At 54.3% G+C, this 12,238-nt stretch overlaps 1 protein-coding gene across 3 annotated transcripts in view; it reads right to left on the reverse strand.

The window, feature by feature from the left end:
* Window positions 1-12,238, reverse strand: part of igf2bp2a (insulin-like growth factor 2 mRNA binding protein 2a) — a 321,903-nt gene that overhangs the window by 12,235 nt on the left and 297,430 nt on the right. For 2 of the 3 annotated variants that reach the window (XM_072483899.1, XM_072483891.1), the window contains 2 exons: window positions 11,829-11,945; window positions 3,589-3,663 (listed from right to left, as the gene is read on the reverse strand). In XM_072483899.1, coding sequence (XP_072340000.1) covers window positions 3,589-3,663; window positions 11,829-11,945 — 192 coding nt within the window. Of the gene's footprint in view, window positions 1-3,588; window positions 3,664-11,828; window positions 11,949-12,238 lie in introns of all 3 variants that reach the window. The other variant, XM_072483884.1, reaches the window with a different exon arrangement.

Consider the following 12,238-nt stretch of genomic DNA (forward strand, 5'->3'; position numbering starts at 1 on the left):
TGAGAGCGTGAGAGTGTGAGCGTGAGAACACGAGAGAGCGTGAGAGCACGAGAGAGCGTGAGAGCACGAGAGAGCGTGAGAGCACGAGAGCGTGAGAGCACGAGAGAGCGTGAGAGCGTGAGAGCACGAGAGCGTGAGAACACGAGAGAGCGTGAGAACACGAGAGAGCGTGAGAACACGAGAGAGCGTGAGAGCACGAGAGAGCGTGAGAGCACGAGAGAGCGTGAGAGCACGAGAGCGTGAGAGCACGAGAGAGCGTGAGAGCACGAGAGAGCGTGAGAGCACGAGAGAGCGTGAGAACACGAGAGAGCGTGAGAGAGTGTGAGAGCACGAGAGAGCGTGAGAGCACGAGAGAGCGTGAGAACACGAGAGAGCGTGAGAACACGAGAGAGCGTGAGAGCACGAGAGAGCGTGAGAGAGTGAGAGCACGAGAGAGCGTGAGAGAGCGAGAGCACGAGAGAGCGTGAGAGCATGAGCGCGAGAGAGCGCGCGTGGGGGGTGGCGAGAGACAGCGCGCGTGGGGGGGGCGAGAGAGAGCGCGCGTGGGGGGGGGCGAGAGAGAGCGCGCGGGGGGGGGGGTGAGAGAGAGCGCGCGGGGGGGGTGAGAGAGAGCGCGCGTGGGGGGGGCGAGAGAGAGCGCGCGTGGGGGGGGCGAGAGAGAGAGCGTGCGCGGGGGGGCGTGCGAGAGCGCGCGGGGGGGGCGAGCGAGAGAGAGCGCGCGGGGGGGCGAGCGAGAGAGAGCGCGCGGGGGGGCGAGCGAGAGAGAGCGCGCGGGGGGGGCGAGCGAGAGAGAGCGCGCGCGGGGGGCGAGAGAGAGCGCGCACGGGGGGGGCGAGAGAGTGCGTGAGAGAGCGTGAGAAGAGCACGAGAGAGCGTGAGAACACGAGAGTGTGTGAGAGCACGAGAGAGCGTGAGAGCACGAGAGAGCGTGAGGGAGCGTGAGAACACGAGAGAGCGTGAGAGAGTGTGAGAGCACGAGAGAGCGTGAGAGCACGAGAGAGCGTGAGAGCACGAGAGAGCGTGAGAGCACGAGAGAGCGTGAGAGCACGAGAGAGCGTGAGAGTGTGAGAGCACGAGAGAGCGTGGGAGTGAGAGAGCGTGAGAGCACGAGAGAGCGTGAGAGCATGAGAGCACGAGAGCATGAGAGCACGAGAGCACGAGAGCACGAGAGAGCGCGCGTGGGGGGGGGGGCGAGAGAGAGTGCGCGCGCGGGTGGGGCGAGCGAGAGAGAGCGCGCGGGGGGGCGAGCGAGAGAGAGCGCGCGGGGGGGGCGAGCGAGAGAGAGCGCGCGGGGGGCGAGAGAGAGCGCGCACGGGGGGGGGCGAGAAAGTGCGTGCGGCAAAGAGAGCGCGCACGTCGGGGGGGGGCACGAGCACGCGGGGGGTCGAGAGAGCGCGCGGAGGGGGGGCGAGAGAGCGCGCGGGGGTGCGAGAGAGCGCGCGGGGGGGCGAGAGAGCGCGCGGGGGGGGGCGAGAGAGCGCGCGGGGGGGGCGAGAGAGCGCGCGGGGGGGGGGGGCGAGAGAGCGCGCGGGGGGGTGCGAGAGCGCGCGCGGGGGGGGCGAGAGCGCGCGCGGGGGGGCGAGAGCGCGCGCGGGGGGGGCGAGAGCGCGCGCGGGGGGGGCGAGAGCGCGCGCGGGGGGGGGCGAGAGCGCGCGCGGGGGGGCGAGAGAGCGCGCGGGAGGGGCGAGAGAGCGCGCGTGGGGGCGAGAGAGCGCGCGGGGGGGCGAGAGAGCGCGCGGGGGGGGGCGAGAGAGCGCGCGGGGGGGGCGAGAGAGCGCGCGGGGGGGGCGAGAGAGCGCGCGGGGGGGGCGAGAGAGCGCGCGGCGGCGAGAGAGCGCGGGTGTGAAAGAGAGCACCAGAATGATCAGGAGAGTGCCTGAGTGAGCGATAGAGCACGAAAGTGAGAGTGATAGAACCACCCGTTTGCACTGTGGACCTTGCTGCCACCTGTGGACCCCCTCCCCCCAGTCCCACCCCCAAACCCGGCGCCTCTGGCCCTGCCGGTTGTCCCTGATGCCAGGGGTACTGGTGCTGTCCTTGACAGCAGTATGCTCCACGGCATCCTATCGTTACAGTGGCCAATGCCCCTGGGTGAGCCACCTGATGCCCAGTTGGCAGGGTGGAAGGGACAGGTATCGCAGAGGGTGGGGTGCGGGGTGGGGTCACTGATACGGCTGGTGTCACCCTGCAGAACCAGGGGCCAAGGTGAGTGCGTTGCAGGCCGCGGCAATGACAATCAGTGCCTGGACACTACCCCAGTCAACATGTACCCCCCATCCCCCCAAAGCCTAGGCAGGTCTCCCCCCACCCCAGCCAGCGCCCGGCCCGACAGCCCACGGTCGCGTGCGCCTCTGTGTCCTATCTCCTCTCTTTCCCTCATCAGCCACGATGCCAGTTTCACAATTTTTAAAAGCACAAGTGAACCTCGGCATCGGGAATTTGCCCTGGTGGAGGCTGAGAATCGCGGAGAACCCAGAGAATACTGGGTCGGGCCCGCTAATGATTTGCCAACAGCGTTTACTGTACGTGCGTTGCAGACCGCATTGACGCCGCTGTCGAGGTGGCGGAGAATTGCGATTAGGCATGGGAACCGATTCACTGCCCAATCCCATTTCCGGATTTCGGCATCGGCTGACGGAGAATGCCGCCCAGTGAATTTCTTGAGTGCTTTCTCCAGAAATGTGTCCTGGGACTAGCATTGGGGACATTTGCCTCATTAGATTGAATGATGAGTAATGATGACAGATTTAATGAACACCCGAACAACAAATTAACATTTAAAGAATATGTTCCGGAGAGGATGATTGTAGGAGGGGGGGGGGGGGCGCAAGGAAGTTAAAGATAAAGACAAAAACTAAGAGTCATAGTTTTAGGATAAAGGGTAGCAGATTTAAAACCGAGATGAGGAGAAATTACTTCTCTCAAAGGATCGTGAACCTGTGGAATTCACTGCCCCAGAGTGCGGTGGACGCCGGGACAGTGAGTAAATTACAGGAGGTGTGAGACAGATTTTTAATGAGTAATGGGTTGAAGGGTTGTGGAGAATGGGCAAGAAAGTGGAATTGAGGCTGAGAAATCAGCCATGATCGTATTGCAAAGCGGAGCAGGCTTGAGGGGCTGAATTGCCTAGTCCTGCTCCTAGTTCTTATGAACAGAGACCAAATTACGATAATTGAGTTCAATGTAGTGGTTGTAAGGTAGGAACACACAAGAGATTTAGGTAAGGCTGTCTTCAATGAGATGGGACAGAAGTGATCCACAGCAAAGGGGTGAATCCTAGGGAATTGACTCCGATACAGAACAAGTTTGTACCATGAAGGGGCAAGGGAGCTGCTTGACGAAGGAAAAACAACCCTTGGACAAATAAAGGGGTAAAATACAAAATAAAATAGCAAAAGCAGACAAGCAATAGCACAGATCTTGGTGAATGGAGAAGGGACAACAACCAAAACGGCAGGTTGATAAGACCATAAAACAACTACTAAAAACCCAGGGGGTTTTCTCCCCAGGGGGATAGCATTGAAAAGTAAGGAGGTGCCACTAACATCGTGCTGATCCCTGATTAGATCCCACCACTTCTTAACTCACCTTGAACTGAGCCTCTGGTGAGCCTGTGATAATCACCATCCTCTCATTTGCCTCAGGGCCTTCGGCAGCAGCGATCTGCAATTTAAACACACAAACGAGTGAGGGTCAAAGTCAGTAACTGCTCAACACCCTCTTCCGAGTAAAAGCCATTCTTTCTTCACTGGCAGCTCAAATGCAGAGTAAACGGCAACATGGCCGGTTGCTGAGCAGCACATCCTCTTATGTAAAACAGGTATGAGGTAACAAAGGGAAGAGGAAAATAAAAACAAAGGACTACAGGTGCTGGAAATCGGAAATAAAATCAGAAAGTGCTGGAGTAACCCAGCAGCTGAGGTTGGAATTCACCCCTGGTTCCTGGAGCTGTGAGGCAGCAGTGCTAACCACTGTGCCACCATGCCACCTCGAGATCCATAAAATAATGAGGGAGATCGACATCTTTTGCTAAAGGTAGGGGAGTCTAAAGCCAGAGGGCAAAGGTTTAAGGTGAGAGGGGAGTGATATAAAAGGGTCCAAAGGGGCAATTCTTTCACACAGAGGGTGGCGAGTGTCTGGAATGTGCTGCCAGAGGCAGTAGCACAGACGGGTACAATGCTGTCTTTTAAAAAGCATTTAGACAGTTATATGGGTAAGATGGGTATAGAGGGTTATGGGCAATTGGGACTAGCTTAGTGGTAAAAACTGGGCGGCATGGACAAGTTGGGCCGAAGGGCCTGTTTCCATGCTGTAAACCTCTATGACAGTATGCCTGGAAGCAACTGTGGAGAGAGAAACAAGAGTTAACATTTTGAGTCTAATATGATGACACAAAAAAGTTATTTTGCTGTACGAATGGAAACTTAACAAGGATACCCAAATCTACAAAAATATTTTGCAATTGCATTAGAAAAACGTGGACGGTGAGGAAGAATGTGGACTCCTTGAATACTGAAGGTGGTGATAATGTCAATGAAAGTAAGGAAATATTGAATACTGAATGATTACTTTGCATCAGCATATACAGTCAAGAGGTCAACTTGTCGGACATCCCAAGAAACTAATAGCGCATGAGGGGCAGGAATTTAGAAAAAATAATAAAAGCAAAGTAAGAGTAATGGAGAAAATAATGGGACTGAAGTTATCATAGAATTTACAGTGCAGAAGGAGGCCATTCGGCCCATCGAGTCTGCACCGGCTCTTGGAAAGAGCACCCTACCCAAGGTCCACCCCCCCCACCCTATCCCCATAACCCAATAACCCCACCCAACACTAAGGGCAATTTTGGACACTAAGGGCAATTTATCATGGCCAATCCACCTAACCTGCACATCTTTGGACTGTGGGAGGAAACCGGAGCACCCGGAGGAAACCCACGCACACACAGGGAGGATGCGCAGACTCCGCACAGACAGTGACCCAAGCCGGAATCGAACCTGGGATCCTGGAGCTGTGAAGCAATTGTGCTATCCACAATGCTACCGTGCTGCCCGTGCTTCTAGAATTCCACCAGGTAGCCGTCAGGCCCCGGGGCCTTGCCCGACTGCGTGCCCTCCAGCCCCTTGACTATTTCCTCAATCTTTTTCCCCTTTCCCCGTTACTGTTTGCTCTGGCCATAGAGCCATTGGCCATGGCGTTAAGAGTCTCTAGGAACTGGAAAGGGCTGGTTCGGGGGTGGGGGGGGGGGAGCACTGGGTCTCGCTTTACGCAGATGACCTGCTCTTGAATATTTCAGACCCGTTGGAGGGGATGGGGGAAGTAATACGAATCCTGGGTGAATTTGGCAATTTTTCAGGGTATACATTGAACATGGGGAAAAGCGAGATGTTCACGATCCAGGCAAGAGGACAGGAGAAGAGACTGGGAGAACTGCCGCTTAGAATGGTAGGGAAGAGCTTTCGGTATCTGGGAATCCAGGTGGCCTGGAAATGGGAGATACTACACAAGTTAAACCTATCCCGGTTGCTGGAACAAATGGAAGGGGACTTTAGGAGATGGGCCATGCTCCCGCTATCACTGGCGGGGAGGGTACAGACCGTGAAAATGACGGTCCTCCCCAGATTTCTGTTTGTCTTTTGGTGTCTCCCCATCTTCATCCCAAAGGCCTTTTTCAAGCGGGTGAATAATATTATTTTGGGCTTTCTGTGGGCGGGTAAAACACTCGCGAGTGAAGAAAGTGTTGCTGGAGCGCAGCCAGGGGGAGGGTGTGTTGGCGTTGCCGAACTTCTGCAATTACTACTGGGCGGCTAATAGAGCCATGATTAGGAAGTGGGTAGTGGGGGAGTCGGTGTGGGAGCGGATGGAGGCGGCGTCATGCAAAGACACCAGTTTGGGAGCACTGATAACGGCACCTCTTCCGTTCTCGCCGGCCTGATACTCCACAAGTCCGGTGGTGGTGGCGGCTCTGAGAATCTGGGGCAATGGAGGAGATAAGAGAGTGGAGGGAGCATCGGTTTGGACCCCGATTTATAATAATCCTCGGTTTGTATCGGGTAGGCTGGATGGTGGGTTCCGGAGATGGCAAAGGGCAGGAATTAGAAGGATGGGGGATCTATTTATAGACGGGAGCTTCCCCAGCTTGAAAGCCTTGGAGGATAAATTTGAATTGCCAACAGGGAATGGGTTCAGGTATTTGCAGGTGCGAGACTTCCTGAGGAAACAGGTGCCGGCCTTTCCGCTGCTGCCGCCACGGGGGATACAGGATAGAGTAGTCTCCAGTACCTGGGTGGGAGAGGGGAAGGTTTCAGATATTTACCAGGAGCTTTCGGAGGCGGAGGAAACTCCGGTGGAGGAGCTCAAGGGCAAGTGGGAGGACGAGCTAGGAGGAGAGCTAGAGGCAGGTCTGTGGGCGGATGCCCTAAGCAGGGTTAATACATCCTCATCATATGCCAGGCTTAGCCTGATACAATTCAAGGTAATCCACCGGGCACACATGACAGGTGCTTAGGATGAGCAAGTTTTTTTGGGTCGAGGATAGGTGTAAGAGGTGTGCGAGAAGCCCAGCAAATCATGTCCACATGTTTTGGGCATGCCCGAAGCTTAGAGGGTTTTGGCAGGATTTTGCTGAGGCAATGTCCACGGTGCTAAAAACACGGATGGTGCAGAGTCCGGAGGTGGCGATCTTTGAAGTGTCGGAAGAGCCGGGAGTTCAGGGGGTGGAAGAGGCCGACGTCTTGGCCTTTGCCTCCCTGGTAGCCCGGAGACGGATCTTATTAATGTGGAGCCCCCGAGTGTAGGGACCTGGGTTAGTGACATGGCTGGGTTTCACAGTCTTGAGAAGGTAAAGTTCGCCTTAAGAGGGTGGGGTGGCAGCCGTTCGTCGACTTTCTCGGGGAAAATGAAAATGTCAGCAGATGCAGTATACCCGGGGGGGGGGGGGGGGGGGGGGGGGAGGCACTGGGTGGGATTCTCCAGTCGCCGAAATCGTGTTCGGCGATCAGCTGGAGAATCCACGTTTGCGTCAAAATCGGGGGCGCCGTCACTTTTGCAACGCTCCGTCCCCTCGGAAACGGCATACTCTTCGAGTACGTTGGGCCGGGTTCCCAACGGCGTGGGTCACTCATGCTATTTTTTTTTCGTGAACCCGGCATGGCGGTTGCGGACTGAGTCCAGCGCCGCCACAGTCGGGGGGGGGAGCCGTTCTGCGGGCAGGGGGGCATTGGCAGGGCTGGGGGCACTGGTGGGGGGTGGCGAGGAGGGTTACTAGGGAACAGCATATGGCAGGCCACGTCCACGCGCGACCGGAGCCATGTTTATTTTTCAATTTTAGAGTATCCAATTCACTTTTTCCAATTAAGGGGCAATTTAGCGTGGCCAATCCACCTACCCTGCACATCTTTGGGGTGTGGGGGCGAAACCCACGCAAACACGGGGAGAATGGGCAAACTCCACATGGACAGTGACCCGGGGCCGGGATCGAACCTGGGACCTCGGCGCCGTGAGGCGGCAGTGCTAACCACTGTGCTGCCCCACTGTCTTTCATATGTGACATTAAACTGAGGTCCCGTCTGTCCGAACAGGTTGATATAAAAGACCCCCAGGCACTATCTTGAAGAGCAAGGGTGTTCACCCCAATGCCTGGCATTTTACTGAGAGGCACAATCAATCGCAAGCCAATGTTATACAACAAAGGGTGCTGGGCACAGAGTTACACAGCAATGGATTGTTTACAATATCAAGCTGCAGGATGTGGAAGCTACCCCCTGAATTGAAGAGTATCAATTTACAACAAGTAAGCTGGGGTGTACCCGAGATCGAGGAACGGGCTGGCTTCACTCCTCGTCATGTAGCAGCCTGACTGAAAACTGACACCAAGCTCTCAGTTCGAGGGAGGGCCGAGGATCAGAGGCTGACAAAGGAACTTCCAACTCAGGAGTGTCAGACCACCCAAAAGTCATGGAAATTGCACTAAATATAGACTCATCTGAAATTAAGTTCAAAGAGCATTTAGTTTTCTTTGAGGAAAAAAAGGAAACAGCTCGCCTCTCTCCCGCCTCAGTGCCGGACCATCACATGATCAAGCGGTCTGGGTCAGAGATGGACAGTTGGTTGCCCTTTGTGGCAGAACAGACGGATTAATTTGCAAATAAGTTGAGCTCCTTGGAGACTGGAGTGAGCGGGATATTCAAAGCATGACGAGAGCGCAAAACGAACACACAAGAATAATGTCATTCAAGCCTTCAAACATCAACTTCAAACTGTGCTTTAATTGTGGTATGAGAGGAGGGAAAACATATGCATTTTTTTGAGCTGAATACTGATTGTGCCTTCGGCTCATCCCACACCCCCCGCACAGCCCCACCCCCTCAGCTTTTAATTAGCAACCTTGGGAGGGCTTAAGAGCACTGGTTACACAACAAAGCATGAGCCACACACAGTGCATCACCCCCTTCGTCAACATGCTGGCAAGACAGAGATTTACAAAGCACAACCAAAATAAACGTCTCACCAACATCGCAAGCCTACTTCTACCACATCTCTTTAACAGTGAAGGCAGTCCAAAGGAAAGGAAATTAAGGCCTTTACCTACACTCCATTTCTAAAGACAGGCTATGCGGGGGTGGGTGGGGGAACCTCCCACCCTATACCATACACTCTAAATATGCTGCAGCCTATTCAAAGTCAAGCAGTGATTCAGACAAACAAATTTCATACCCAGTTACCAAAATGACTCACTCGGTTAGTTGGCCACTATATTCAGGGATTGTCTTTCAAAGCTGGAATTCCAGAGTGGATGCGGCTGAAGAAGCCTAATTGGATCAGAGCCCCAGAAACCTTTGGTTCCACTTGGCAAATATCCCTCCGACTCACCACACACTGCTGTACTGGGCCTAGGCTCCTAGGCCCCTGTCAGCCCCCATCACAGACACACCGTTGTACTGGGCCTGGGCTCCGAGGCCCCTGTCAGCTCCCACCACAGACACTGCTATACAGAGCCTGGGCTCCTAGGCCCCTGTCAGCTCCCACCACAGACACTGCTATACAGAGCCTGGGCTCCTAGGCCCCTGTCAGCTCCCACCACAGACACTGCTATACAGAGCCTGGGCTCCTAGGCCCCTGTCAGCTCCCACCACAGACACTGCTATACAGAGCCTGGGCTCCTAGGCCCCTGTCAGCTCCCACCACAGACACTGCTATACAGAGCCTGGGCTCCTAGGCCCCTGTCAGCTCCCACCAGACACCGCTGTACAAGGCCTGGGCTCCTAGGCCCTCGGCAGTGCCCACCACAGACACACCGCTGTACAGAGCCTGGAGTCCTAAGCCCCTGTCAGCTCCCGCACAGACGCACCGCTGTACAGGGCCTGGGCTCCTAGCAGCCCTCCCCACCCAAAGTTAAGACGTCCTGGAACCCGGATGTTATTGGACCTGATTTCCCGTGGACAGGTGCCCCTTTATTCTGTTTCTGCATTTGCCCATGAGAGGGAATTGTTTCACAAAACCCTATCGAAAAAAAACACACACACCAGGATCACCACTCAACTGCCTAAACTCAGGGCAGCACGGTGGCGCAGTGGTTGGCACTGCTTCCTCACGGCGTTGAGGGCCCGGATTTGATCCTGGCCCCGGGTCGCTGTCCATGTGGCGTTTGAGCATTCCCCCTGTGTCTGCGTGGGTCTTGCCCCCACAGCCCGGGGATGTGCAGGGTGGGTGGACTGGTCGTGCTAAATTGCCCCTTATTAAAAAAGGACTGTCTAAATTCAAGTGAATGCAAGCCAGGTTTATTCAACCTGTCCTCATAATTTAACTCTGATCAGTCCTGGTATAAGGCAACTGAATCCGTACTATACCCCCCATTGAAGGCCTCCCAGAGGCCCAGTGCCCAGAATTGATGCTATACTCCAGGTGGGGTCTGACCAAAGCTCTGCGCAACTGAAGAAATCCTCACTTCTGAATTTTAATCCCCCTTTGGGATTAAGGCCATCATTCCAATAGCCTTTTTGATAAGATGCAAGAGAAAGTCAAAAAAACGCATGAGAGAGAAAAGAATATGTCGATAGAGTTTGATGTGTGGGTGAAGGAGGTTCGTGTGGATCCAGCACAAATCGGTTGGGCCGAGTGGCCGGTTTCTCTGCTGTAAATTTAATGATTGTGCACTAACCTCTCGTGATGTGTCCAAGGACAACTAAATCACTGTTGCTCTTTTACGGCAGAGGGGGCCCACCTACACCGCATGCACTGCAGTGGTTCACAGAAGGCAATTCAACGTCACCACTTAGGGATGGACAGAAATTGCTGGCCTTGCCTGTGACGTCAACTTCCCACGAAAGAAAAAGCAGCAGCTCACAATCTCTCACCACATCGTAAAGAACCCAAAGCATGGTGGCACAGTGGTTAGCACAGTTGCTTCACAGCTCCAAGGTCCCAGGTTCGATTCCCGGCTTGGGTCACTGTCTGTGCGGAGTCTGCACGTCCTCCCCGTGTCTGCGTGGGTTTCCTCCAGGTGCTCCGGTTTCCTCCCACAGTCCAAAGATGTGCGGGTTAGGTGGATTGGCCATGATAAATTGCCATTAGTGTCCAAAAAGGTTAAGTGGGGTTACTGGGTTACGGGGATTAAAGGGGATAGGACGGAGACGTGGGACTTAAGTGGGGTGCTATTTCCAAGGGCCGGTGCAGGCTCGATGGGCTGCATGGCCTCCTTCTGCACTGTACATTCTATGAAATCAAATCATCTCAATAACCTCCAACATGGTGAACTCCTCCCACGCTCACAGGTGAACTTCCCCGAATCGCAGTTTTGCCCACTTAATTATCGATCAATGTTCCTGTGCAGCTTCCAGCTCACATCGGCACAATTTACTGCATCACTGAACTAAATGCCACCCAGACTGTCATACGTCCCAGACAGCCACCTGACCCCGTCCACGATCCCTCTGTGCACACACCAGGAGGCTGTTTTAGACACAGCTTGTTTCCGCTGGTGGCCGAGGACTGAGGAAAAGGAGCCAATTATTTACTGGGATGAGGAGAAATTACTTCACTCAAAGGGCTATGAATCTTAGGAATCCTCTGTGCCAGAGGGTTGAGTGAATGCTTCATGGTTGAATACCTTTAAAGCTGGGGCAGACAGGTTTTTCTCCTCTCAGGGAATCAAAGGATTTGGGGAGGAGGTGGGCAGGAAAGTGGAGTTGAAACGAAGCTCACCCATAATTGTATTGAATGGTCCAGCAGGCTGGAGGGCCAAATGGTCCACTCCTGCTCCTATTTCTTGTCAGTCCGTTGGGCATGCTCCGCTATTTAATTAGATCATGGCTGGTCTGTGGCACAATTCCCCGGTTACACCCACCGTCAATGGCTTTGCGGGGGTCAAAGAGTCCTGATTTTCCTCCCTCCGGTCTCGTATCCGACTTTCTTCCATTCTCCATATTCCTCCCCCTAGCACAACTCACCTGTTAATAGAAAGAACGCCACCAATTGCAAACACTGAGTTTGTCACCAGTTAGTGCCAAGGGGTACGGAGGGTGGGCACATGTGCTGGGCCATCACAGATAAACCAGGCGATAAACCCAGGCTGAGAGTGTGAGTGGAAATGCCAATGAAGGCCCTCACCAGGGAGCCAATACTTTCTGTACTTCGGGGCCCAGCCAAGGCAAAAAAACATCAAACCAGGGAATTACAACGTGTACTGAGAATCACACAGGAGGAAGTCCACAATCATGGTTGGTTCTTGAGGCATCTCACCAAACATGGACTTGGGGTAGATTTCCTGGGCAGCCTGACACCAACACAGCATGGAGGTATGGAATGTGAAGTGCAGAAGGGACCATTACCTTGATAGATGCCCCAGCAAACCTGGACAGCTGCTTGATTTGTTGTCCTTTCTTCCCAATAATGGCTCCCACAGCTTGGGTTGGGATGAACAAGTGCACAACTTCCTGTTCTGATGTCTGCTGGGAAGGAGAAAATCAGTGTGATTCCAACTTAATGAAGGGCACCGTAAACTATCCATGCATCAAACTGTCGAGGTTGAGGATTGCACCAATTTGATGCCTTGGGCATTACAATTCTAGAGCAGTGGAAAAATTTGCTTGTGTGTCCAGTAACAGCACAGAGGAAGCGGGGGGGGGGGGGGGGGGTTTCCCACTCCATTGTCGTCTCCCTCCCAATTTGAGGTTCACATCAAATTTAAATAAAACTTTTTTTTGAAGGAAGCTATTTTCTTTGTTACGAGTTGGAGATT

Source organism: Scyliorhinus torazame, chromosome 2 (genome assembly GCF_047496885.1).
Source record: "Scyliorhinus torazame isolate Kashiwa2021f chromosome 2, sScyTor2.1, whole genome shotgun sequence".
NCBI classification, from domain to species: Eukaryota; Metazoa; Chordata; class Chondrichthyes; order Carcharhiniformes; family Scyliorhinidae; genus Scyliorhinus; species Scyliorhinus torazame.